The sequence below is a fragment of the Gouania willdenowi genome, chromosome 3 (genome assembly GCF_900634775.1).
Source record: "Gouania willdenowi chromosome 3, fGouWil2.1, whole genome shotgun sequence".
Classification (NCBI taxonomy): Eukaryota; Metazoa; Chordata; class Actinopteri; order Blenniiformes; family Gobiesocidae; genus Gouania; species Gouania willdenowi.
This window is the reverse complement of record NC_041046.1, coordinates 19,539,154-19,567,031: the sequence shown is the minus strand read 5'-3', so window position 1 is coordinate 19,567,031 and position 27,878 is coordinate 19,539,154. Positions and strand designations below refer to the sequence as shown.

The following is a 27,878-nucleotide window of genomic DNA, read 5'->3' as shown; positions in this document are numbered from 1 at the left end:
AGCTCCGAGGACAGATGACAAGAGTAGTACAATTTCAAAGTGCTTCATTAACGGGCAAAGTTTAGTAACTTAAGCCCACGCGCAGTTGGCCACAGGAGGACGTCTGTGTTTCTCCGTGTCTGTGTCTGCGTCTATCTATGTATCTTCATGACTGTGGCCCTGGCCTTTATACACAAAGGTGTCTGGTACAGCCATGATTTAGCCATATATCACAGGGCAGTCTAGCTCTGCTGAGCTCACTCGCTGACCTTGAGGTCATATGCACAATATGTGATTGTTTCAACCAAAACAACAGAGTTTCAGGGCCTACCAGACCGTGAAAAATACAGAAACAATCCTTTTTGTATAATAATAATATGAATTTAGACAAGGCGCAATAAAATATGTTGTTAAAACTCATTAAAAGCATAAGCATCTCTTCTATTTGTTCAGGTCTGGAGTCCCTGCGAGACAGCGCTCACTCCACGCCCATGCGATCCGTCTCCTATGGTGACTCATTCATGTCAACCAGAGGTCAGATGGTGGATGGCAGTGAGGCGAGCACATCAGCAGTCATCTCTGATGAGTCCTACAGCCCGTCTGACAGCGTGCTGCCTACGCCCGTGGCGGAGCACGGAGCTGAAATGCCTCTGGCTCGTCACGTGAACGGTGCTACCCGCAGCATCGATGAGGAGAATGAGTCGGAGGAGTCGAGGGAAAGGCAGGTCAGAGAGTTTAGATCAGGCAAGAGAGCGCAGCATAAGGCCAAGAACAGGCAGCCAACGTCCAGCGATGCTGAGGAGCTCAACAAGTTCATCCTGAGCGTGCTGCGTCTGTTCCTGGTCACCATCGGACTGCTCTTTGTTCTGCTGCTGCTCCTCATCGTGCTGACTGAGTCTGACTTGGACGTTGCCTTCCTGAGAGACATCCGAAAGACGCCTGAATTCCAGCAGTTCCACTTTGAATACTTCTGCCCTCTGCGGCGCTGGTTTGCCTGTAAACTACGGTGGATGGGAGGATTCCTGGTCAGCAAGTGAGGCAAAAGGAAAGACTGGGTAAAGATGATGGTCCTATAAGGAGCATAGTTTTGTACATCCAACCATCACCATAAGGAGGAGAATCACATACCTTCAGGTCATCTCAAGCTGGTTTATTTTTACACAAAGTCACAGTGAGAGGACGTGATTTAAACACTCTAACTTGTTTGATTACATCACCGTAATATTTTCTTAATGATTTTTATGCGGTAATGTTACTTTAGGAACGGCCGACTGGAAGCAATTTCAGTTGTGTGTGTAGCGAGAGGTGAGCGTCTGGCTTTTATTTTGAAAAGACAAGAAGATGGAGAGGCAGAGAGTGAGTGAAGCATCAGGAAATATCAGAATGATGGAAGAGTGTTCAGCACAATGATCACACGCCTTTAGGAAGTCAATGTGAACACATTTTTAATGTTTGGACAAAATTAGGATTCAGTGTTAGATCAAGATGAGTTCATGCAAATTAGTGGAAATATGAATTACAACTTTGTAGAATCATATATTTATTAGATTCAGTAACTCTTTATACAGCTGTAGGCACTCCCCCTTTTACTCTCTATTCTCTACTTCTGCTATACCGTACAGCAGGGATGAGCAAGTTTTATAACAGCAGGGCCACTTTATGTTAACATTAGGATATTGACCAATAGGAGCATTAACAAACGAAAGAACTAAGGAGTTTTGTAGATTTTTGGACCCATTTTGTGTGTTTTGGTTGTATTTTTTGTTGCTTTTTGTTTCTTTATATTTTACTCTCATTTTGTGTATTATTTTGTGTTTTTTGGAGACTTTTTGTGTTTTTATTGTGATTTTCTGCATTATAGATGATTTTGTTTTAATTTTTTTAAATTTTGCATGTTTTTGTGGTCATTTTGAGTGTTTTTGGAGTCATTTTGTGCATTTTCTTTGGAGGTAGCACAAAAGCCAAGATGTGGCCCTGAGGCTGCAAGTTGCTCATGTCTGCCAAACGGGTTAGAAACCATCAGTCCCAGTCTCATCAGTTGCGTCTATGGTGTACCCAAAGGGTACTATCCAATATGTATTTTCCAGAGTATTTGCAGTGGAATTGTTGAGAAAATGTTGGTTCTAAAAGGTTTTCCTAAAGGTTTTGAGGTGGTGGTCATGCTGAGCACTGCTTTTAAGGACAGAGAGAGTGTGAAAGTAGACAGTACATGAAAGTAGGGAGGTCTTCAGTCAGAGTTTGTTTCGTACAGTTATTAGGAAGAAACATCTCCATTTTTATTAAATAGCAGCCACATATTGCCAATGACTACAATCTTGGTGTATGTTTGTGTTATGTTGCCATTGTTTTTTTTACAGTAGTTTGTAACAACTGTGTGAGCTTGTGCTGTAGTTATGTCTTTAACTGGCACAATTTGTCGGAGTTCACCGTGATGTGCAGTCCTGTAATCAGATATCCTTCCCATTGAGACATTTTGACCTTTGTAAAGTGCAAAAAGTGTTTGTCATGAAACAGTGGAAAGAGTTTGGTCTGAGATCTTTGGGGGCCTGAACTACGAAGTTGGATTTCCTCTTATCGCACTAACTTACAAAACTTATTCTGTTTGTGCTGTACTACGATGCTAATTAACTTCTTATCAAGGTAAAATACCATGGTAACTTATCCTGAATGGCTTACCTGGTCATAACCAAGATTTGAGACAGTATAAAAGTACTGCCTCCTGACCAGTCAGTTCTCTTGGAAAATGACTTGCCCAAAAATAGTTTACTCGATGAAATCCTATAGGAAAGGTATAGATTTTTATCTGATGGACTGACCTACAGCAGTCAGCTGATAAAGCTTTCATTCATTCATGTATTAATATATGTGGTTGGCGACAGAGAGAGCCTAATGGCATGTTCACACCAAATGTGTCAAAAGCGTCAGGTTTATATACACAATGTATGGTGGACACGCTTCTAGGAGCGTCTAGAGATCCCGCAGTGCCTCCCATGCAGCTTGTTTTGAAGCTTTTCGCGCGGCAGACACTGCGCATTTGGAGATTTCAAGCTTTTGATGCGCGTCCCGTGCCTCCAACGTGGCCGACGCTAGAGTTGGGATTGTTGAACTTTTGGCTGGAATCGCGGCACGTCGACCAATCAGTTCTCCAACAGTGACGTAGTGACGTATTTTGTGACAGGACTGTCGGACCCAGACGACAACAGGAAGCTAACACAACTGAGCTGTATAACCCAGCGGACTATTACTATCGAGACAGGAATAGAAAGGACCTTGCTTGGAGGAGGATTAGTGATTAGGTTGGTGTCTCGGGTAAGTTAATTAAACTTTTCACCGTCAACAGAGAAGCCCCTCCCCAAAACTCTCTTCCCAACTTGTTTGGATTCAATGAGCAGAAGCGTCCAACGCCCGTAAAGTGTCCGATGTGAATGCAGCATTAGTCCTGTAATATAATTCAGACTGTATAAAATACACATATTGTCCATCTTATGATGTAGACTGAGCTGTATGAACAGACTACACCCATAATGAGGCAGATAGGTGAATAGAAACATGTCTGTGCCTTTGTAAAATGAAAATTATCAATATGTCCGTTTATTCGTAGATGAATTCATACAGTATAATCTGACAAATTTACACATTAACAGTCATAAATTCTCTGCCTGCGTTCCTTCTTTCCTGCTTTTGCCAAATTAAGAATGTTGTTTTTGTCTGAATTATCAAATTTAAATTTTCATATTTTTTAAAAATTGTTCCTCATGGTGACATAAGTTGCCCTGCACGGTTTCTCCATGTTCATGATTGGTCTGACGGTGCATTCTCGACCTATTTTATGTGAGCGTGCACGTAGCCATCACCGGGGTTAAGTTAACATGTTGATAACCTGCTTCGTAGTGCAGCTGCTCTGTGACGGCAAATGTTTGGTGAAGTGACGCCCACTAACGGAGAGATATCCCAAATCTAGAGTTATCCAGTTTCGTAGTACAGGATTTTGGTTATAAGTTGTTTAACATGCTGCTGTAATTCTGCATTCATCTGCAAAGGCTGGGGATTTAAAACATTGATTCAATTTTTGTCCAAACTCTTGTCTCGTTACCACACAAAGACGTCCCTCACGGTGTGTTTCGTTGTACTTGAAGCGTCCATCTTTTAAAGAAAGGACATGTAAGCCCTCAGCCTTTGGCTATTGCTTACAAAGACAACCTTACAAAAGTCATGTTTACATCCCACCTTCATCATCACGCCTACCAAAGAAAACCTGTTGTCGAACTCTCCTGTCAGTTTGTGTCAACAGATGGAAACTGCTAGCTGTCCTATTAATAGCCTTAATCACTTTTAAAGCTTCTCACGTTGGCCTCATGCGTCTTTACAGCCTGAGACGACAGAATCGACCCAAACCTCGGGTTATTTAGTCAAACCTACACAGTGACGGTTTGCACTGCTTAGTGCCAGTAATGACTGTTGGTTAGTCAGTAGTTAGACACCCTACTACATCCTGAAATCCTGTTTTAATCATGCATCAGGTAGAAATGTTGAAGATAACATTCCTGGGAGGCCTGTTGATAGTTTATAAATCAGTGTATGTATAATCCTCCAATCACTACAAACAGGAGTACAGCAACGTGTTTAATAGCCAGCCTTAGATGATCATGTTATTTTTGTAAGAAATATTACAGGTTCTATGAAGTCGATGTTGGACAAACTGTGAATACAGGCTGACAGGACATTTGTTGGAAAACACTGGAGGTTTGAAAGTATGTACAGTATCTCAGAAAGTGCTCAGTGGCTTTGGTTTTCATATAAGTTTAAGTAGAAATTCAGCTTTTCACCAGAAAATGTCTAACCTGGCAAGAGCCAGATTGATGTGTAGCCCTCCCTCTAACTCGAGTTCTCCACATGATTCTAGCGTTTGAACACCAGGAGAATCCATCTTGCAGGCAAGGTCATTGTATATCTAAATGTACAGAAATTGCCAAATTAATACAAGCAATAAACATTACAGGTGAATTAAAGTAACTACACATCCCGCTTTTTAAGGGTCTCACCTGGTCAAACTCTGAGAAGTGTGGAGTTATTTTTTATCACAATTGTGTAAGTGAAAACAGTTTAAACTGCTGAGGTAGCATTGCAACAAAGATGAGCCTTCCTTTGAGCTCCAGCCTCCAAGCATTAAGTCAGTGTCAGATTATTTGAACTGGCAGAGTGATCAAGAAGGAGAAACGAACCACAGAAAGAAAACGTCTGTGTTGATTTTAGTGAACAGAGACCTGCGTTTCATTCAGTGTCATGACTGTGAACCTGGAAATGTGTGTTAGCATGTGTCTGCTTATTTCCTATCACTGACTGAAGACTGCGGTAACATGTTTATGAATAAATTCACCTATTCTTGACACTTGGCTGCAGACTGAGGTCTTTTTTGATATACCAGGCACACTAATGTGTGTGGTTTCACAGCATTCCCATGTATTGCTAAGAGGAGTTTAATATGCAGATTTTAAGTGTGATTTATGAACATGTTAAACGAGGCCAGAGCGATATATCAGGATGAAAGATACAGTGGTGTGAAAAAAGGTTTGCCCCCTTCCTGACTTTTTTGCATGTTTTTTACACTTAAATGTTTCAGATCATCAAACAAACTTAAACATTAGTCAAAGATAACAAGTAAACACAAAATGCAGTTTTTAAATGAAGGGTTTTATTAATGAGTGTTTGCCCCCCAGATCCTGTTAAAACATAACAGTGCTTGATCAATTTCTGTAGCCACACCCAGGCCTGATTACTACACACTTGTTCTCAATCTAGAAATCACTTAAATGGGACGTACCTGACAAAGTGAAGTCGACCAAAAGATCATCTAAAGCTATAGACATCATGCCGAGATCCAAACACATTCAGGGACAAATAAGAAAAAAAGGAATATAAATCTATCAGTCTGGAAAAGGTTATAAAGCCATTTCTAAAGCTTTGGGACTCCAGCAAACCACAGTGAGAGCCATTATCCACAAATGGTGAAAGCACGAAACAGTGGTGAACTTTCCCAGGAGTGGTCGGCCGACCAAAGTTACTCAAGAGCTCAGCAACGATTCACCCAAAAAGTGACAAAAGACCCCACAACAACATCTAAAGAACTGCAGGCATCATTTATCTCAGTTAAAGGTATTGTATGATGTTTAGCTTCTGGGTGGATCATCAAGACTATTGGTCCTCCTAATTGTCAATCATGTTTACGAAAGGCCGTCGTACGAGCTCGTGCTCGGTGCGTGCCGGGTCCTTTGAAAATGGATTTTTACTTACCAGTGGCGAGTCTGACATAGTGGGAAAGGTGCAAATCTTCTTTTGTAAGGTAAGCTTGTATGACCGATGTCCACACCAGCTTGTAAACAGAGCTGTGCACGAGGAAAACGGGGCTCGTGCATGCTCTCCCGCACACGTAGGCGTGTTGCGCATGCGCGTTTCTTTTCAAAATGTGGAGAGGGCGTTTCTTTTTTAAACATCGTCCACAATACTTTTAAGGTCAGTGTTCATGACTCCACCATAAGAAAGTGACTGGGCAAAAATGGCCTGCATGGCAGAGTTCCAAGACGAAAACCACTGCTAAGCAAAAAGAATGTTAAGACTTTTAGGAAAATATTCTGTGGACTTACGAGACAAAAGTTGAACTGTTTTGGAAAGTCTGTGTCCCATTACATCAGGCTTAAAAGTAACAGCGTAATTCAGAAAAAGAACATCATACCAACAGTAAAATATGGTGGTGGTAGTGTGATGGTCTGGGGCTGCTTTGCTGCTTCAGGACCTGGAAGACTTGCTGTGATAAATGGAAGCATGAATTCTGCTGTCTACCAAAAAATCCTGAAGGAGAATGTCCGACCATCTGTTCGTGACCTCAAGCTGAAACAAACTTGGGTTCTAGAGCAGGACAATGATCCAAAACATACCAGCAAGTCCACCTCTGAATGGCTGAAGAAAAACTAAATGAAGACTTTGGAGAGGCCTAGTCTAAGTCCTGACCTCAATCCTATTGAGATGCTGTGACATGACCTTAAAAAGGCGGTTCATGCTTGAAAACCCTCCAATGTGGCTGAATTACAACAATTCTGCAGAGATGAGTGGAACAAAACTCCTCCACAGCGTTGTAAAAGACTCATTGTAAGTTACCGCAAACACTTGATCGCTGTAGTTGGTACTAAGGGTGACCCAACCAGTTATTAGGTTTAGGGGGCAAACACTTTTTCACACAGGGCCATGTAGCTTTGGATTTTTCTCTTCCTCATTAATAAAACCCTTCATTTAAAAACTGCATTGAGTTTACTTGTGTTATCTTTGACTAATGTTTAATGTCTGAAACACTTAAGTGTGGAAAACATGCAAAAAAGTAAGAAATCAGGAATGGGGCAAACACTTTCACATCACCACTGTAAATCGAGTTTTCTATTTTGATGATATAGAAAATTACAATATTGCCTATATCAATTTTACATCTTATTTTGAAATAAAGTGGCTGCTTTCACTACTTCTCAGGCATGTAAAGCTTAGTTAGCTGATCACAGTGCATCCTAAATAAGCCACACTACAAAACTTACTCACAGGTGCTGTCCCTTAGGTGAAAAAGGCAAGAAAAATAAAAAAAAACCTGACTCCAAAAACACACAAAACAACTGTAAAAATACATGAAATGACTCCAAAATATAAGTTTTCTACTTCGGTAACATATAAAATTACAATATCGCCTATATCAATAGATCTTTATTTTTAATATTGAGATTTATATTGTATATCAACATTTTGAGAAAAAATATTGAGATATCAATATTGGTCCATATAACCCAGCCCTATGTTCAACAGTTACTTTCCCCATTGGTGAGGATTAAAAATCAAGTGAAAAAGGTGTTACGCAGACACAATAAATGAAATGAAGATATTTATTTGTTTTGGTAACTACTAAAATACAAAACAACCAACCACATTGGTTCATCCACTCTCGCTAAAAACCAAAACAATAAATAGGAAAAATTGATTTTTTCATTCCTGAATAAAAGAAATCCACTCATCCTAAACTGAACTGACCACAGTGGTAGAAATACATGGATGTGATTGGCATCTCCATCTAAAACAGGCCACTTTGTTTGATGAGCCATAACCTCCATAACCATAAGCTAAAGTAAGCAGGTAAGACAATTGGATTTGTTCTATGTTTGGAAGAATTTAGTCATCACTCTTGCAGAAACTGCTGACTCAGGTCTGAAATGAGGTGATGCAATGAGTTGTAGTTAGGAGTTAAAATAATGCGAGAGATAATTGACTAAGACTGACATGAAAAATATAAACATTTTAAATGATAAATCTCATACATTTACGAACAACAGAAAAGTACAGAACAAGCAACATAAATCCCTGAGGCCCACATGTTTATAACATCTTACATATGATGAGAAGATTTAAACACCTTCACCAGTGTGCAGCATCCTGCTGTGAAAAATAAAAAAAAATGATGATAAACTGAGATCTCATCAGGCAACAGTTCACACTCTAAACTATGTGTGTGCTGTGGGGAAAGAACTGCAATTATGTTATATCTATTAGAAAAAGGAATGTAACAATCAATAACTAGAGAGGGCTCTGCTCTTTTATTTTAGTCTGAAAACACATGCATACGTCCTGATGCGTTTCCACCCAACAGAGCGTTCCTCGTTGGGTGGAAGGCTGTGACAGACAGCACTGTGCTCAGGTTCTCTGTGTCCATGAAAGAGCGCTGAAGTTTTCCACTTTGGTGGTATACCTGAACCCTGCGGGGCTTCAACATACTGCCCACCACGAAGCAGTCTTCCTGTTTGGGGTCCCACACTGCTGACAGTTTGCTGAGCCAGCGACCCGTCTGCATGTTCTGTCTGTGAATGAGCGAGAAAAATGAGACAAATCAGATACAGTTCAAAAGATGAATATACCAAAGAAAAGTGCAAACTATTAAATACCAATTTTAATAATAATTCATTGTATTTATAAGCACTTTTAAAAAACCCAAAGACACTTTACAGTTAGAACAATTACACACAAGTCGAAAAAGAAACTAACAACAACAAAGGTAAATACAGAAAATACGCAAAACAGTCATAAGTTAAAAACTAGGTTGAAAAGGTGAGTTTTAATGAGTGATTAGAAAGTTGGAGGGTCAGTACAGTGTTGAATGTGTTGCAGAGGGAGGGGGCAGGCTTGGGCGGTATCCAAATATCGATACCACTTCCCTATTTTACCAAGATATACGGTATTACCGTGACTAATTAAAAAATATGATGTAAGGCTCAGGGTGCGTTCACACCGAACGTGACTGTGTGTGTGTGTGTGTGTGTGTCTACGTAGCCGAGTGACAGCGAAGAGGACTGATCGCCGCTTTTACGGTTTAAACGATCAACTTACAGAGTTCTTAAAGGATGAGTTCACTCAGAATGTGGGCTCATTCAAGGAGTTGAAGCTGTAATTCGTAGAATCCTCTCTCCACTCTGTTTTTAAACCGAAACCAAAACTCAACCTCCTTTACCGGTATATTTTCTGAACACTCAATTTATGTCAATATAGACTAGTGACAAATGTATGTACTTTATCTTGTGTTATTGGAGATTTTTCTGGTGTTTTAGAGACTCTGACATGAATACACTGTATACGGTCCCAAACAACTGCTGCTGCCGTCAGCAGCTCGACGCCACAAGCCCACACAGAGGGGGCTGTGATCCATCACTCCACTTCCAGACTGTAGAATTAATTCACCTTGAATAATCTTATCTTGGTTTACACGCATCTGTTCTCACTCTCTCTCCGACACCTGTGTGTGTGTGTATGGTGGACAAGGGGAAGTGCGCTGCATTTTTTTTTTTTTTTTTTGACAGTATTGAAACTACCATTCAACTACCATTCTATTTTTATGACCCCGCGGTATACGGTGTTACGGTATTACCGCCCAAGCCTAGTGGTTGGATGTAAAACATACCTGATGGTGGTGAGCAGAGAAGATGTGGACGTCATTGCAGATGTGTCGTAAACCCTGGTCAGAGAAACACATACTTCAGCCGACAGGGAAACGTACTTGAACAAATACAAGCTGAGTGTTTAGGCTCAGACCTGATGTTGTCATCCAGGCAGGACGTGACAACTCTGTTTCCAGTCCACGGGGAGAAATATGCACTGGATATGGATAAAGAGTGGCCGTGCAGCTGCGACACCGCCTGGCTTTTGTTCTTGTTCAGGCGTCGACTGTCGTATATACTCACTACCCTAGAGACCAGGTTAGAGGAACGATTGATAACAATATAAACAAAGGGAAGGACAAAAACATGTGTAAACATTAAGAAAATAATAAAGACTCACCTGCTTTCAGCCACCGCAAAGTAGTGCCTCTGTAAAGGGTGAACGCTAACACAACGCAGAGACTTGGGGTCCAGGGAGTGGAGAGACTCATGGGAATTTCTGCAGGAAAAAAAACATTATTTTAAAGTTAGTGGATACAGTGCAAAGCAGGGTTGGGGTTAATGATAATTGTAATCATGTAATTTATAAATAATTACAATTATAGTGTAATTATAATTGTAATTTTAAAAATCTGTTGCAGTCGTCATAATTAAATTGTAATTGAGTTTAGATAATTGACTTTGTAATTGTAAATGTCAATTATAATCTAATGCAAAATTGGGGAACCATTACACATTTCTACAAATATTTAGTTAATTGTTATTTAAATTGGTTTCATATCAAGTTTTCCCACATTTTACCATTTAAAAAAATGTAATCTAGGGGTACACTGACAGAAATAAGGCTCAGATGTCCACACTAAAAATATTAAAACCTATATTTTCATTGATTAGGAAGCCTAACAAGCTAAATTAGATGATAGATATTTGTTTTAGTGTATTATACAACTGATTTAGAACCCGTTATCATAACAGACGCTAACAAAGCTAAGGTTCACTTTTATTAGGTCATTGATTTTAGGCTCAGTAATTGTGATCAACTGTAAATGAACTTAAGTAATTGAGAACGTAACTGTAATTGACTTTTTGAGGATAAAAAAAGAATTGGAATTGGAAAAAATGCTGGTCACTGTAATCATAATTGAATTGTAATTGAGGATCAGTAATTGAAAACGTAATTGTAAATGAAAAATGTAATTGGCCCCAACCCTGGTGCTCTGTGTTACTTTTCATCAGTGTTGAAGGAGGAATAAAGCTGACTCACCCTGGGGTGCGCCGGTCGACGATGGCAACGTCCCCATACAAGCTGCCAACCACCATTGTCAAACTGTCATGTGACATGAAGTCAAAGGTCTTCAGGGCATCTTGAGCATTATACACCTGAACCAAAGAGAAGCCCATGATCATCACGACCAATAAAACACGGTCACAACAGTGTGAGTCAGAAAAGCAGAACACATCTTACGTCATCAAAAACACTTTTCTCCACATCCATGCAACGCAGAGAGCCATCGTAGCTGAGGCTCAGCAGCTGGGTGGGGTGAGCCGGTGAAAACGCCATGCAGCACACGGGACGGGTGTGAGGTTCAAAAAGCAGCACGCCATCATCGCCCCAATCACCGCCCTGAGAGGACACCAAGATAAATGATCAACTATTTCCTTTAGCAAAGCCCGTGTACATTTTAGGACATCCTCAGTTCTCAGAGTGAGGAATCAGCCATCAGGAAAACGTCTATCATTTGTCAGACCAAATGAAAACTCATGACTCTGCAAAACCTCTATCAGATTACACGGCGTCACTTATCAAAACAAGCGCGGTCAAATGGCAAAGCCTCAGGCTTCAAAATAAAAGTCGACAGACTGAACGGCCTCAGGCAGTAAAACATGACATGACGTGTTTTGAAGAAACCGGAAATACACATGACGTCATTAATATGTGCTGCTTCGGATATGAGAGTAAGTTGAAAGCTGTTATTTTATTTATTTATTTTTATGTGTTAATATATGCTAATGTTTCATTTAACTATGCATTTATTAACCAAACAATACGTTGATATTATGCTTTAGACTGATCTGAGTGGCTATATTGTGCGTGCAATGTTATGTTCAGGTCCTGCATGGAAATTCTTCCATTTTAGTTTTAAATGAATATTTGAATGTTAGCAATTAATTTGAATAAGAAAAAAGTTTAAAGAAAACCTAAAAAACCACAAGGCTTGATATGGTTAAACATTATTGTTTACTTGTAACCAGTAACTTTGTCAAAGCTCAGACACATGCATTAAAGAATAACTAAACCTCTGCTTTCTCCTGACCTGTCACTAGGAGGGAAATTTAAAAAATGCCTTGATTATGGGCGGGGCTCCTGGAGCAGTTAAGACACACCCAGTCTATACTATAAAATCTCCAATGAAGAATCTATGCTATGCTAACTAGCTACTCATTACACAATATACCTCTCTATTCACTCGTCTCTCAATCCAACCTACTCACCACAGATTGTAGAGCCCACAGGTGCTCATTTTTTTTTTTATAAGGGGCGGGGCTAACAGTCCTTGTGACGTAAGAAGGTCCCATAAGCCTTCTTAAGCCAATAGCAAAACTCAATTGTAATTAGGGGTGTGATTTCTCGCCTGCGTTTAAAATCTGTCTTGCAAGATTTTTTCATGAACTTCTATTTGTGACCTGTGGGGGCAGTAATGCACTTTGCCACATCTAGCCTGCCAGAACCTAAAGCAGGAGAAGGAAAAGAAGAGGCGGAGGAGGAGGGGAGGTACATTTTAGTTCTAGTTTCAATTTGTGGAAGAAGAAGTTTATTAACAGTTATAATAACATGTCTGTGTAGTTGCAGCATGTTGTTAATGACATATTTGGTCAGGCTCTGTTTGCACTATTTACACTCTGTATTGACAGAGTAGAACTTTGGTTTGGTTTTGCACATAATATTGTTTGCACTTGAAAAAAAAGAAAGAAATAAATCATTTTTTTTTTTTATTTTATCTTTTATAAATTTTAGTTTCAATTTGAGGAAGAAGTTTATTAAAAGCTCATGCTTACATCATGCATGTAAAAAGTTATAATAAAACATTTTAAAATGAATGTGCAACTCGGTTAAATAAGTCTGTTGGTCCAGTCATATATTTTGTCATTGTACATCAACCCATAGAGGACAGTCACTGACATTTTACAACTAATAATGCCAAATTAAAATACTTTGACTAAAATGTTGAGTTGAACCAGGATCAATCATGATTTTGGAGTTTAGTTACTCTTTCAGAACTACTGTCAGTGTTTTGTTATAAATGAGGCAAAGAAGAATCACCAGCTTCCAGAGACCCACTCTGCCCCCCTTGTCCCCAGCAGCTAACAGCAGACTGCTGCTGCAGGGGTGGAAGGCTGCAGAGAAGATGCGATCTTTCACCACTTTGGCCACCCTCTCCTCTGTCAGCCTCATGGTCTTAAGAGTGGAGCAATACCTGAAGTATCAAAAGAGAAGATCTCTGTTTCAATCAAAAGCAACAAGAATTCTAATAAATGATGCATTATGTCGTGTAAAATAAACAGTCGTACTCGTTTTGGTGGAGCACCATCCTCTTCTCTTCTATGGAGTCCTTGAAAAAGTACAATTCAATCATTAGTAAAAAATAAGACAAGGATCAACACTTAAATGGATCTTCCACTATTTTTACAAGTTTGGCATATGATATTTTAAATGTGCTTATTAGTAGATCTATGCCCAACAAAATGCATTATTATGCAAAATATCAATTTTATTGCCTTTTAAAAAAGAGCCTACTTTACAGTTTCAGAGCCTGTATTCTGCCATCTTGAAATCACATGGTTGATGATGTCACACTGTTGAAGGACTCCCGCCCAAAATGGCTTCTATCCTCAGGGTTTATGCGTCTCCAACAGTCTGTGATTGATCGCTAACTTCAGTCACTAATGTAGTGGTTCTTAAACTTGTAAGGTACCGGTTCTTTTAACTACCCTCATTCTCTTGTTTTTGACAAGCTACGACATTTTGCTCAGAATACTATAAAAAACAAATATAGAGCAAAATGATAGAATGAATGAGTGTGAACACACATTCTAAAGAATCAGACTTTGGGGGGAAAAAGTAAATTGAAACAGCATTTAATGCCTCCTGAAAAAAATTATTAATTAATTAATTATTAATCTTAATATTTATAACTTAAAGTCTGACCAGAAAGACAATTCTGAGTTAAATATGCTGATGAAAAATGTCACACAGGCACATTTAATAAATTGTTGCACAATATGAGCCAGTTTTGGCATTTTCTCCTATAATTGACAGCACGCGTGAGTGAGTTTTGTAGTGTGGCTTGTTAAGGGGAAGGTCTGGGTTAGGATGTACTCAGTAATCCATCTAATTGTGCTTTTCATGTTGTTCTGAGAAGTAGTGAAAGCAGCAACTCGAAAAGAGTATTTTAATACAAAATAAGCTATAAAATACTGTATATATCTCATAAATATGGAAAAATTGTAAAGGACAATGTTTGACTGTACTCTATAAATATTAAAAACTTGTATGACGTGATTCGTACTGTGTGATTGTATAAATAAATACTAGTTTAAAAAAATATAGAAATATCTCGATATAGGTGATGTCGTCATTTTCTATATCGCCAAAATAGAAAACTCGATATATCTTCAATCACGATATAACGCCCAGGCCCACTAGAGCATCATTTAAGGGAGCGTAAAGGTCTCTTAGGAGAGCTCTTCTTCTGTGCTTTATTGTCTACGACAAAATTACAGCGTTTCATAGTAACTGTTGTTTAAGCAAATGTGGTCAACTCAAATCCACATCGTCACTGCGTCCAATCTGGTCCTCAGGATTATTTATCATTTCAAAGAAAACATTGATCATTGTAAGTTCCACACATTTGTGACGGAATCTTTTGCATTAGTTACATAGAAACGAGACACAATGCCAAGATTGTTGATACGACGTCTCAGCTCTGGCTTTAATACGAATAAATCGTGCTGTATGAGGTAACTGGGGGGGAAAAAAAAAAAAAAAAAAAAAAACCAGTTTGACATTTCTGACTCAATTTTTGAAATGTGAAACTCTTCTATTCAGAAAATGATTTAAGTGGTGACAAAACGTAGATTCAGGGGTTTGTGTAAAACTGCTGCATGGTTTCTCCTTGACAGCTGTACCTCAGAGAAGAGCTGCATCAGTTCTGAAGGAAGCTCGTCGCCAGTCTCCATGTTGACAGCCTTCATGGGCAGAGGACCAGAGGGCTTCTTGGTTGGTGAAAACTTAAAAATCAAACACACAAATGAGTAACCAGGCCAACGACACTAAAAAAGAGGCAGCAGTGAGGCTACACACTGATTGGCTGAGCAGAGTCCCTCTGGGTTCAGGAGGAAGAGGAAGCACCTCGGCCTCCTTCATTTGGAGACGCAGAGATTTTCGAGACGGAAGAACTGCTGTCACTGCAACCGTCCTTCTGCAAAATACACACACAAGAAATCGTCTATTCATGTGACATCCTGTTCAGCTTCTACACCTCAAATATCTACACTTATCTCCACTGAAGTTCACAGTAACTTGAGTGTGTAAAGTTTGAATGCAGTCTGAGTGACAGGAGGCCTTTGAAACTACCTGAGTAAGCCACGCTGAGATGGTTTTGGGCGTGACAGCTGGTTGAGCTCCTCAGATGCCTTTAGACAAGGAAAACAGCAGCACAGGTCAAGATTTACAATTCTTCATTCTACACATTAGCTTCCCATCTATGAACTAGTGCATGCATTAATCTAAATTAATACACAGATGACTGTGTAAAGCAGGACTGTCAAACTCATTTTGGTTCAGGGGTCAAATGTGGACTACTTTGATTTAAAATGGGCCACAGATCTTAGGCTGGAAAACAAGTCATTTTAAATATGTCCGAGTTTGCACTTCCACGTATAAATGATATATAAAGTATGTAAAAAAACAGACAATATAAAAAAAAAAAAAAAAAAAAAAAAAGTGACAGAAATCAATCCCTGCAAGATCTTCACTTAAATGTAGGGATGTAACGATTAATCGTAAGGCAGTTAAAAATCGATTCATAGGTATCACGGTTGATATCAATTTTCTGTCAATTAAATCGCAGTACTTTTTTTAACCAGCAGAGGACGCTATCCGGAAGTGTTGGCCGCTGGCGGAGTCTGCTAATACTTTCTTTCTGGCCGCCTTCTACTCTTAAATATGTTAATAAATGATTCATTGCCCCTTTAGCACCGAAAGAATATCTGTAATATTACTTGAATATCTGCAAAAGTCACGTTTTTCTATTAGCTCTGTCTGCTAGCATAGCTTCTCTTCTTCACTGCAAGATAGCTGCATGACAACCGACCACTGTGTTACCAGCGCCCTCTGCTGGTCCAAACAAATATGACGTAAATTAGTGCAATGACCTTTTTTTTTTTTTTTTAAAGTCCAATTGTTAAGGCACAAAATACATTTTCAGTTGCACTTTTAAAAAGAAAAAGAACTATTATGCAGTTTTGCATTGTTTATTATAGAACCAGAATTTAAATTAATAGGCTTCATTTTCATTTGTATTATTCCTTTATTTATTTAATTCAAGATTTATTTTTAGTTAAATTGCATTGTTTTGAATAGTTTATCAAGGAATTCTTTTGACAATGAAAAATAAAAGGAAAATAATACAGTATTTTCTAATTTTTTCCCAAAAAAAAATTTGTCTACAGTCCCATTTTGTAAATGAAAAAAATCGTGAGAGAATCGTATCGGGAGTTGAGTGAATCGTTACATCCCTACTTAAATGTCCTTGATTTTGAGACTAATTTTTATTTAATTGCAAGATTTTGTTCTTAAAACAATATGCAATTAAAAATGACTGCATATATCATGTGATAAATGAATAGGAAAACTGTGAGCCCCGGAAAATAGTGCAGAGGTAGGAATGTAGCGGTTACCTGTATCACGATAAAATTCCCGACGGTGAAGATTACGTTTGTTTTAATTACCATGGTAACCTCCGAGGTTGATAACCACGGTCTGCAAAATGCGCGAGATACTTTAACAGTCTCCCTACATATGCGCAAGAAGACATGGCCGAGCGAGGACATGATACTTGCGGCCCTCAATTTTATAGACAAATGATACTTTTTATAGTCGCGGCGGTGAGTGGGGGTGCAACAGAAAATAATAGAGAAGCACTGATTTAGAGGGACTGAGATATCTACAACTGAACTAGTTTGTAAAATTACACAACGTTCTGTCATTTTTACTTTCTGAGTCCTGTTGGTCAAATCTGGCCCCTAGGCCTTGAGTTTGAATTTATTGATTATTTAAAAGAGACAATGCACAATAATAAACAGACATGCTGTAAATGAGTTCGCAAAAAGAGGCTAGTTTTCATCTGGTGTCCCTGGCCAGATTTTAAAAGGCAAGTTTTGAAACTGATAAAACATGTTTGTTTTTCTGTACTTTTCTCTGGGTATTTCTTTATTAATTGGATTTTAAAAAACAAACTAAAAAAAACCTGAAAATTCAAGAAAAATACAAAGCTTTCAAAGCAAAGGTGAAATATAACATGTAGCAGAAAGCACAAGGACTTTAACTTTAAAAAAAACGGGCAAATCATTAAAACGTGTATCATAAGGTATTGTAGATAAAATGTAAACTTTATTTTAGGGATGTCCCGATACAACTTTTTCACTTCCGATACGATACCGATATTGCAGCTTGGGTGTTTGGCTGATACTGATATCCATTAGATACAATATCAGCACAAATCATACACACTTTTATTAATTATTTTGTAGTGTGGAATGTTAGAAAAGACTTGATCAAGTGATGTTACTCAAACAGAAAACAATAGTCAATAATTCAAGTTCACTTCAGTTATTTTTTACTGTCAGTATATGGTGAGGGCAGGGACTAAAACAACAGAAAATTACCGCAGCACTTTTATCGGAGATTTTAGATGCAGTCCGATAAAATCCAATATTCGTTTTCTGACTGATATCGAACCAATATCTGATATAAATATCGGGTCTGGACACCCCTACTTTAATTTGACTAGCGGTAAATCTATATATTGGTTCACAGAGGCACAGTGTGCTACAGCTTTCTTACCTGGTAAAGGTTGATGGAGGACAGAAAAGCCTGATTCTGTCTGATGTTCTCCAGCCTCTCCAGCTCATATGCAGACAGTCCTCCATTCTCATTCTAACACAGACAGACTGTCAGTGTGTGTGTGTCTGTGTCCAACACATGAATAACTATTCATTGGTAGTTTACTACTCACTGCTGTGTACTTCTCATCACTGTGATCATCCTCCTCATGTTCAGGTGTTCTCTTCCTGATGTTTTCAACATCTGTCTTGTTTGCCTGAAGAGAAGAAAAGAGAGAGAGAGAGAACCATTCATTCACTCCCTATCTGTCTGTTATTGATATCTATATTTATTCATAATTAATGTCCTCCGCACTCTTTTCCTCCTCGTTGGTTTAGTGGTGCTGTCTTCTTCAAAGTACTGCAGTCTTTTAGGAGCCAGAGTGTTTCTAGATGATTTTCGGACTGTAACCTCCATATTCACAGGTGTCAGGTCCTATCAGAGATTATTAACCACAGATAACTTTAACTGCAACATCAAATTTCTCCACTGAAATGCATTCAAACACCAAACCGCAGACTGGCAACATTACCTTCACGACAACCTCGCCTTTAGTCCGCCTTGTCGCCATCACAGCGCGTCTTGAAGGCTAAAGTTTGAGTATGTATTATTTTAGTAAACAGCTGAGTTAGTCCGTGTGGTGGAGAATCTCTCAGTGAGTTATAACAGCAAAGCTTTGCCGCCACATGGAGGATATGTTTCGTAACAAGCCCCGCCCCTCTTTATTGTGCAACACAATCACGGATTCCTATTGGCTCATCATTTTTTCTCTGGCCAATCAACGTTTTACAGTTTGGTCACCTCCTCGTGACGGTTCCTCCCCACCCTGCCTGCAGGCTGATGGCTGCCATCTTGTGGCGAAGAGGAGAAACAGCAGCAGAAAAACTAAAACTTTTTCAATATCCAGTTCATTATTCCTGCGGCTGCTACTACGTAGTATGGGGCGTCGATTGTAAAGTTGCGCATACTAAAATAAACAGCAGCTTTTTAGCAACATTTAGCAACAAACCACATTGGCAAAAAAAAAAATGTGTTTTTTTAACGTTACTTTTGATCAGATTGTTACAGCAATATTTGTGAAAATTATGTCAATGTTAAATCTAAATGTTAAATTTAATTCTAAATGTTAAATCTAAATTTGAATGTTACATTTAAGTATAAAAATTAAATCTAATTCTAAATGTTAAATCTAAATATAATGTTACATTTAAATATAAATGCTAAAGCTAAATGTTAAATATTAAACATTAAATGTAAATCTAAATGTTCCTTTCCCCGCAACTGCGCATGTGCCAGATTTCTGCCTTTCGTCACTGCCGGATATCCCACCCGAAACCACAACACTGCCTCATGATTGGTTCTAATCGGTTTGGTTCGGTTTCAAAAGGCAAAGGTGGGAACAGCACAAGATGGATTCTGGTGTTTGTGAACACCAGGAGAATCCATCTTGCAGGCAAGGTTAGGAAAACGCTCCAATGCTAGTGATTCTTATTATGTCAAATCAGTAGCACCTGCCAAGAGAGCAGAAGCTGCTGCAGAATTAGCAGCTGAAGAAGCAGAACATGAAGTCCTAATTGAGGAAGAGAAACAAAAGGAAAAGATGATCATTTGAATCGAGAACTAGAAAGACTAAAGGCAGTGAAGAATGTAAAGGCTGCAAGAGCCAGACTATTGACATACGAGCACAGTCTTAGCTCCAATTCCAATGTCTACTGGCCATGCAGTGTCAACCTCACCCTCACTAGTAGATGCCCTCGACTTAGCAAAGGTAGTTCAGGACAAGAGATATGTTGGAGGTCCAGCTCGAAAGACACTTCAGGCATATTATACAGAAATGACAATGAATGATGCCTGGGAACATTTAAATCAAAGGTACAGACATTCATTGGTTACACAAAAAATATTCAGAGAAAAGCTTGCAAAATGGCTGAACATCCAGTCAAAGGATGCAGCAGGTTTTAGAACATTAATTTGCTGACTTTATTCAAACATGTGAAGAAGCCATGCCACAGATTAAAGGCGTAAACAGCCTCACCTACTGTGAAGTAAACCAATGATGAGTACAAAAGTTGCCAGATTGGGCAGCAGTAAGGTGGAATCGGCAAGCTACAGAGTTCATGAAAGTAAATGACGAGTCTTCCAATTTCAAAGAATTCGCAGATTTTACGTCTTCTGAAGCAGACGTAGCGGGCTACATGCTCTCCACTCTTCAGACACCACCTATACAGGTAAAATCACACATCAAAGAGCGAAAACTTATATCCACTCTGCTCCATGCACATACAGTAACAGAGACAGAAAGCTTCAAAGACAACAAACCTAACACAAGGCCATGCTCTGTCAGGAAAAGTGCAGTACTTGTGTAAGAAGAAACACCACACGTCTGCACAACTTCATCTACAGCAAGGACAAGACTACAGTCCAAATTGACACAGAACCATCGGCTACTACACTGTCACTAAGTGCAGACACTAGTGAAAACAGCGTTAGCACATTTATGATCGTACCAGTCTGGGTGTCCTCAGAGACACAGCCAGGTACAGAAAAGCTAATGTAAGATATGTTATAGTGTGTGTGTGTGTTTGCAAAACATATCCATTGTCCACCATAGCTGGTTTAAACTAGTTTGGGCCAGTGTGGGTGTAAGTGACCCACTGCATGGACATATGAGCTGTTTTCTCCCCCAAAGTTTTTGTGTTACCATATATGGCATTAACACTGCACCCAGAGCGTTGTTGCACAGCCCCTCTGGGTGTGGTCTATGTTTTCCTAATAAATACCTAGTTCTGAGGCATCACCGGCAGAGCAACTCAACTTATATCGGACTTCTGTGTCTCTTTGTTGGGTTTTTCTCCGAGCTGCAGCTCGCACCTCTCTGCCTCTGGTCGCCTTTTAAGTCAGATAGTGTTTTTCTCCTTGAGTTGTGATTGAGCAACGGTCTTAACGTATTTAGACCTAACAGCTAATATATGCATGTTTAGACACCCAAAGTGACACAGTGTTTATTGGCCAAGATAGTGAACAGTCTCAACATTCAAACAACCCCTGTAAGGCTGAAGCTCACGACCATGCTCGGAAAAGATGCCGTTGTACCAAATGAGCATGTCTCAAATCTCAAAGTAAGAGGTTATGACTGCCCAGAAACGCTTGAACTCCCCCCAACTTACACTAAAAACTGCATCCCAGGGAACCGCTCTCATATCCCTACCTGTAAAACGGCAAGACGATGGAATCGCCTTAAGGCAATCGTAAATGAGATTCCCTCTCACTTAGAGAGTGAAGTGGGTTTATCAATAGGCTACCACTGTACTAAGGCACTGGCTCCAACGCAAGTTATTTTAGGAGAAGAGGAACCCTATGCAGTTCTCACAGCATTAGGTCGGAGTATTGTTGGCCCCTCAGCATCACAAAATGACTCAAGCATAACCACAATGTGTCATAGAGTCATGGTCAAGGAGTTTCCCCAGTGACACCAGCGGATGTACTCAAGGTTCTGGAATCTGACTTCAAGAACGACAAAAACGATGGAAGATCAGTGTCTCAAGATGATATTCTCTTTTTGAACACATTAAAGGAAGGAATATACAAAAATGCAGGCGGACATTATAAAATGCCACTCCTATCCAAAGAGAGACCACACTTACCTGACAATAAACCTATGGCCATGATGAGACTTGGAAGTCGAAAAAGAAAACTGTCAATTACGATAACCGGCATTTTTTCCAATTAAAATTAGATTGCACGTATTATTTTTCCCCTGAAAGTCAATTCTCAATTACTGTGTAAGTCATAGACCTGTTTTGCGTTTAATTAAATTGTAATTGAAAGTTTTTATTGAATTTCCATGGTAATTACAAATACAAAGACAATTATCTGAACTAAATTCCAATTACAACAGCAACAGATTTTTTAAAATTACAATTAAAAGTATGCCATAATTGTAATTAATTATCAATTACATGATTACTATTATAATTGACCCCAACCTTGCTTAGAACGTACATCAATCCATAACCTGCAAATACAACTGAAAGAAACGCTCAAACAATTTTTTTTATAGTATGAACAAAACACGATAAAACTCATTAAACATTAAAATATTAGTTACAATGAAGATAAACTAAACCAACACATACCTTTAAGTGAGATCAGAGGTAATAAATGTCCAAGGTTAAAGAGGGCAGACAGAAACAAAACCACACAAAGAGCCATATTCCTTCAGCAGACTCCAACAAGCTTTAGAGGTGTCACATGACTGGCCTTGTTATTGTATGACTGCACATGAGTCCCTTCCTCTGATGCCTGCTTTTTACTACAGATAACTTATGGTCTGCTCACGCGCACACACGCTCGTAGCATCAAAGACAAAAATCCCCCTGAGAAAGAATAGATTTATTAACAAGAGGTAATCAGGAAAGAATACACTTTTATACAAAACTGGAAATACTACTCAAGCTGTTGAAATTGACTGAATTATAACTCTCATACCACTGAGTATTGCTCACAGCAAACGTTGGATGTGCCTGTCAGAGGGTAAAGATTCATATTCAAGGGTCGGGAATTAAATGCAGTACACGGCCTGTTCTAAATACAGATCTGATTTGAACACGTGAAAGTGGTGCATGCCTGCCACTTAAGCTTGAAGTGTTTTTCTATACAAAGCTTGTAAAAAATACATATAAATATCCCCAAGAAGAAGCACAATATTAATACTACTGTACATATCCTGTTAACACTCCATGTAGACAGGATACAGAATAAGTAGTTTTTAACAATTGTCTTTAAAGTATCATATACAGAAAAGGTTATAGTGGAGTTAAAGAATTATCAGGAAAACACACTATTTCCAGGAATAGGATTTCAACACATTGCACGTTAGGATTTGTAACAGACAGCCTGGGCTCAGTACTGTACACAGAGAACGTGTCTGCTTCGTTGGCAATTTGTAGAAGAAAATACTTTACAAAATATCTTAAATTCTGTTTTGTAATTAAGGCAAAACTATAATGCACTGGCCCAAATGGATCAACCATAGAGACGAAGCTCTCGCTGTCTGAGTTCATCATAGAAGCTGGAAGTGGACTTCTCCAGGTGGCTCAATGTTGGTCACATGTGCTACATACACTGCCTGGTGCTTTTACCATATATATATATATATATATATATATATATATATATATATATATATATATATATATATATATATATAGGTCACCAGGGGATCCAAAGAGAAAAACACAGGAACTAAAACAATAATAATAATAATAATACAGCAGCAGGTAAATCAGTGGCTACATAAAAGATCAGCCCCCACCTTCAACTTCTGTCCTCCCCCACTGCTCAAACAGCCGTCTCAAATATTAATACTGATCCTTTTCATCTGAAAAAAACGTTTAATACGATGTCCCATTGGTCTGTTGTCTCATTGTATAGCTGTTTAATACATTAACACACTTTGTGTCACTTAAACATCATCTATTTCTGCACTCCAGGACAAATATGCAGCTCTAGCGTTTGTAAATGACTGCTCTTATCCATAAATAAACATCTCTCTTGTTAAAATTATGAATGTACATGTCTCGTCATAAATGACCACCTTTTAAAATATGACCCTTCATGGTAACTGGTAGATATCAACTGTTTGCTCCCCCTGCTGCTGTGTATACTGTAAATGTAAAAGAATGTCAGCATTAAATTGTACTTGAGATGGATCATGAACACACAAGTACTGTTTAACACTAGAAATAAAACTCTCAGCTGATACTCAGTTTCCAATAACAAATATTTACAAGAAGTCTACACAGGAGCATAAACTAGGAGGGCACAGCCTACACTGTCTAATACAAACAATAGTAGATGTACATTGGATTTCATGTCTCTGAACACAACCCGTGCTGTTTATGAGGAGGTTTTGGGTTCAATTCTCAGTGAAGCGTCGTACAGGCTCTCCTCATCCAGCGCTGAACTGTAGTCTAACAAGTACTTTGCAACCTGAAAGGACAAACACAAGAAACAGGATTTATTTTTGATATCTCCCTATTGTTCCTTGATCACACAAGGCAGTGGTTACCAAACTGGGGAGGCTCACCCCCGAGTGGACGCAGGACGTCATGACAGCAGGGGCTGTTTTAAAATAAAGCGACTGCACATTTTATGGTATTTTTAAATGCTTTGAAGAAGAGTAGTCACAATTTTTATATTTTTTTTAATAAAGGTAATTTTTTTTAATCATTTGGTTGAAATTTTGATGCAATGGGGGCCCTGAAAAGGGGCGGTATTATGAAAAAATAACTTTATAATGGTTTTGCTACAGTGATATACATCTCTTTAGCCTCATTCAGAGGGCCAAAGTTGAAACAGTTGTTTCCTCCCTCCCTTGGTATGGAGCGGAAACTCCTCCTGACAATCCTGGCTCCTCCTATCCAATGACAATGTGAGCTCCTCCCTCTCAAACTTTCTCACAGCTAAAACAAACACTGCAGTTTAATATAGAATATTTATTGTCATATATGTAAAACTACATACGCAAAATGTGTTCTCTGCGTTTAACTCCTCCCAACCAGCGGTTGGACAAAACAAATGATTATCACCTTAAATGGAATATTCTTGTACTTAATATAAATGAGGAGGAGAAGAAAGTGACTTAACAGCTTAACACTGCAGTGAGTGAAGCAGCTGAATGACTGCTGCTGCTGCTGTGAGACTCTGAAGAGCTGAGACTGACTCATAATAGCCACTTAAATAGCCATGTGTTTTACTGTAATGTGCAGTTTTTTGGCTGAAAACAATAACAACAGTGTAGATAGCAAAAGAAAATTGATTTGGTGATCACTAATCCCCCTCAGAAGAGTGAGGCATGAAGTCTGGCTCCATCTACAGACACGCCCACTCATGAATATGCATAGGAAGGCCCCAAAAATGTCCTTTTTTTAGGAACTGCTCAGATAGTCACTTTTCAGAGGCCTAAAAGTCAAGAAAACAGTTGAGTTTGGGAAAATAAACCTCAAATACAGGGTTCTTAGAACAAATGAGATGGGTGAAAAATAGCATCATATCGCTCCTTTAACAAAATCCTATCTGCGACACTTAAACATATTTGCCACAATGTTTTAGTGAAAATAAACATTGAAAGATCAACATGAATAATTCAACACTTTTCGTTAAGTTAAGGGCTTGGTGTTTTTGCTACCATCCTGTTAGTGCAGACAGGGCATGCACACCTGCTAAATATTGTCAAACTATAAAAAGTACATTTGTTCTGGGAAATTTGGTATGTAACATGTTCATAATAACGTTGTAAAAAAGAAACAGGAGAATTGAACAAAGATGGTGAGACCAGCACCCATCAACACTCCCAAAAGCAGTTGTGGGAGGAAAAAGCTGGTTTTCCATCCATCTGGCATTGCCTGAATTGCAGGTCATCATGTTGGACAATGGATGTGAACACAGTACATACTACTACCTATACTTCTACTTTGGTCCTGAAAAGATGCATACATCTTAAATGCTGCAAAATTACAAGCGCAATGTTATATATATATATATATATAAGTAAACAGCACTGTGCACCTAATGTCTTCCATGATTTCCTAAATGAGAGATGTATATAATGTGGATACAGTTTAGCAGGCAAATTAAACAGTAATACTGGATCATTACAAAATAATTACCATTATATAATGTATTATTGAAATACAGATTTCATGCCTCACCTTTGGTTGATAATCAACCTTGTAAGCAGTTTGCTGAAATTGCCGTATCTCTCTGATAATGTGAGATATCTGAACAGAAGAGAGAATACAAATTACAAATGTGAACAAAATGTTCTTACAGATCAAACATCATCACCATTATCCTCGTCATCTATAAATGGTTTACTACCATTCTCATCTTGGAGAAGTTGACCAAGTTGTCCTCGGTGTAGTTTGGTGTTCCCTCTTCAATGAATGCCAGGTCGGTCAGGTACATTCCCAGGTACGGAACACAGGGAGGGTCACAGCTGAGCACAGGAAACATCTCAGTGACAAACGGGTTGACAAATACAAAGCAACTCTCACACCACAGTGGGAGTAAGCAGTGTATTGTGTATTATATTTCCAGGTGTTTGAATTAGAAAAACTCCCACCACACACACACATACACGCACACACACACGTACAGGGTTTTATAACTGAGGCTACTCACTTCTTTAGAGCCTCTCTCAGGTTTTTAAATCGACCCTCTGAAGACACCAACTTTTGAAGCTTGTCAATCACAGTCTTCGTCTAACAAAGAAATTTAGAGAAACCATTTACTTCCCTCCCTCTGTACATGTGTCATGACACTAGTATCACAACAGTCATTTCAACAGGCTGCTGAAACAACCGTTACCATTCTCCCTTGATTGCACCTCTGTTCTGGTTCTGTGCTAGTCAGCTCCTGTTGTTGATGTTGATGATAAGTGTGTGCATTGTTCTATTGTCTATTTCTTGATTTTCTACAAATAACATGTTATGTAGACATTAAATAAATTACTTCAGTTAAATAAACATTTTGAAATGCTACACTTTTTATTTAGTGGTCAATAAATCGTTTTCAGTGTGATTTGCTTACTTTGCTTCATCACTGAGGAGAAACCTATATGTTTATATGTTCTAATGCTCGTCTGTCCCAGTGCACACAACATTTCTAAAGACAATGGGTCTCATTTATCAACCTTGCGTGAAAACAGGTGCAAATACATTTGGATGTACAACAGGACCAATGTGTGATTCATGCAACATTTGTATTAGACCAATCTCAGCATACAAATGATCGGGTGTTCATAAATGCGGTGACTGACTTTGATCGTCATTAATATGTTACACCCATCTGTTTCTGTGGAAAAGGAATCAGCCACTGAGCAGGTGAAGTCTGCCCCCCTGTGTGCACTGCAAGCAACTTCATGGCAGAGATCCTGGAGAAAGACGATGATTTTTCATTGTGGTAGATACACTGCTGTTGTGTTCATGTTCAAATTAAAATGGAATCATTCAATCAATCATCTGTGAAGTCAACAAGGAAAAAAGTTGGTTGGCAACATCCCTAATGGTTCCTAAAAGTGCACACATTTAGTAAGAATTTTAATGATGAACATAAAGAAAAACTGTGAGAGAACAATTAGACATAGGGAAGAAGAGTGTTCTAAAAGCTTCATGCACAGATATTTTGTCAGTTCTTTGCTCTGTGGGTCAAGTATAGACATGTGATACAATGATATAATAAATGACTGATACCTGCTTGGAGACTTTGAGCCAAGTTTTCTTGAGGCGAAAGATGGAGCTGCGATTCAGAGACGATGTGATCTCCAGCACGGCGTTGTAGTTATGAAGGCAACGACAGATGTCGGCCACTGCCACCCATTTCTCAATCACAGCCACCCTATTGTTAACGTCATCCCAGTGAAGGATCTCTGTAGCAATCCTGTTGCTGATCTAAGAAAAACAAAACAAAAACACCATGTGTATCTGTGTCTGTCTGCCAGTCTGTGCTTCCACACTGAACTCTTACATCGTTGAAGTGCTTGGTTGTTTTCATGATGTATGGCGTTCTCTCGTTCTTTTCGTTCTTCATCCAGCCTTGACCAAAGAATTCCCTGCACACAAAAAAAATAAACAGTTCTCCGATGGTCAACGAGAAATGCTTCACCTGAACAACCTATTATCAGTAGCTGTGCTTTCCTCCGCCCTTGCACTTCCTGTAACCTCTGCAACGTTTACCTTGGAGAGTAAGTGCACAGTGTTAGTGTTTGTGTTGTGCGCTTA

The 27,878-nt window shown here is 38.9% G+C and overlaps 3 protein-coding genes across 7 annotated transcripts in view; 1 reads left to right on the top strand and 2 right to left on the bottom strand.

Moving 5' to 3' along the window:
- LOC114479431 (FERM domain-containing protein 5-like) overlaps positions 1-15,248 on the top strand; it is a 113,957-nt gene extending 98,709 nt beyond the window's left edge. The window contains exons 14-15 of one of the 2 annotated variants that reach the window (XM_028473111.1): positions 433-1,034; positions 15,114-15,248. In XM_028473111.1, coding sequence (XP_028328912.1) covers positions 433-1,016 — 584 coding nt within the window. In that variant the 3' untranslated portion in view covers positions 1,017-1,034; positions 15,114-15,248. Of the gene's footprint in view, positions 1-432; positions 5,367-15,113 lie in introns of those variants that run through there. The other variant, XM_028473103.1, reaches the window with a different exon arrangement.
- On the bottom strand, positions 7,960-18,969 carry wdr76 (WD repeat domain 76). Its single transcript, XM_028473124.1, has 15 exons — positions 18,629-18,969; positions 18,412-18,531; positions 18,230-18,313; positions 18,058-18,150; positions 15,568-15,626; positions 15,295-15,412; positions 15,120-15,221; positions 13,503-13,543; positions 13,255-13,408; positions 11,398-11,556; positions 11,197-11,312; positions 10,333-10,431; positions 10,087-10,239; positions 9,956-10,009; positions 7,960-8,861 (listed from the first exon to the last, which is right to left on the bottom strand). Exons 1-15 carry the CDS (start codon positions 18,665-18,667, stop codon positions 8,606-8,608), a joined length of 1,647 nt encoding a protein of 548 aa, XP_028328925.1. The 5' UTR covers positions 18,668-18,969; the 3' UTR covers positions 7,960-8,605.
- A 4,336-nt stretch (positions 18,970-23,305) lies between these two features.
- Positions 23,306-27,878, bottom strand: part of LOC114454740 (ras-specific guanine nucleotide-releasing factor 1-like) — a 48,419-nt gene continuing 43,846 nt past the window's right edge. Inside the window, exons 22-28 of one of the 4 annotated variants that reach the window (XM_028435445.1) lie at positions 27,625-27,709; positions 27,351-27,548; positions 26,918-27,031; positions 26,281-26,360; positions 25,978-26,095; positions 25,809-25,877; positions 23,306-24,087 (exon numbers count right to left, since the gene is read on the bottom strand). In XM_028435445.1, coding sequence (XP_028291246.1) covers positions 23,995-24,087; positions 25,809-25,877; positions 25,978-26,095; positions 26,281-26,360; positions 26,918-27,031; positions 27,351-27,548; positions 27,625-27,709 — 757 coding nt within the window. In that variant the 3' untranslated portion in view covers positions 23,306-23,994. Of the gene's footprint in view, positions 24,088-25,808; positions 25,878-25,977; positions 26,096-26,280; positions 26,361-26,917; positions 27,120-27,350; positions 27,549-27,624; positions 27,710-27,771; positions 27,834-27,878 lie in introns of those variants that run through there. The other 3 variants (XM_028435454.1, XM_028435463.1, XR_003672615.1) reach the window with 3 other exon arrangements.

Bases quoted from the DNA above. Each gene is read 5' to 3' on its own strand.
- wdr76 (XM_028473124.1), bottom strand. From the start codon at position 18,667: ATGGCGACAAGGCGGACTAAAGGCGAGGTTGTCGTGAAG. The intron at 18,532-18,628 runs GTAATGTTGCCA...AATCTCTGATAG, and splicing joins AAGGCGAGGTTGTCGTGAAG to GACCTGACACCTGTGAATAT. The intron at 18,314-18,411 runs GTGCGGAGGACA...TCTTCTCTTCAG, and splicing joins AACCAACGAGGAGGAAAAGA to GCAAACAAGACAGATGTTGA.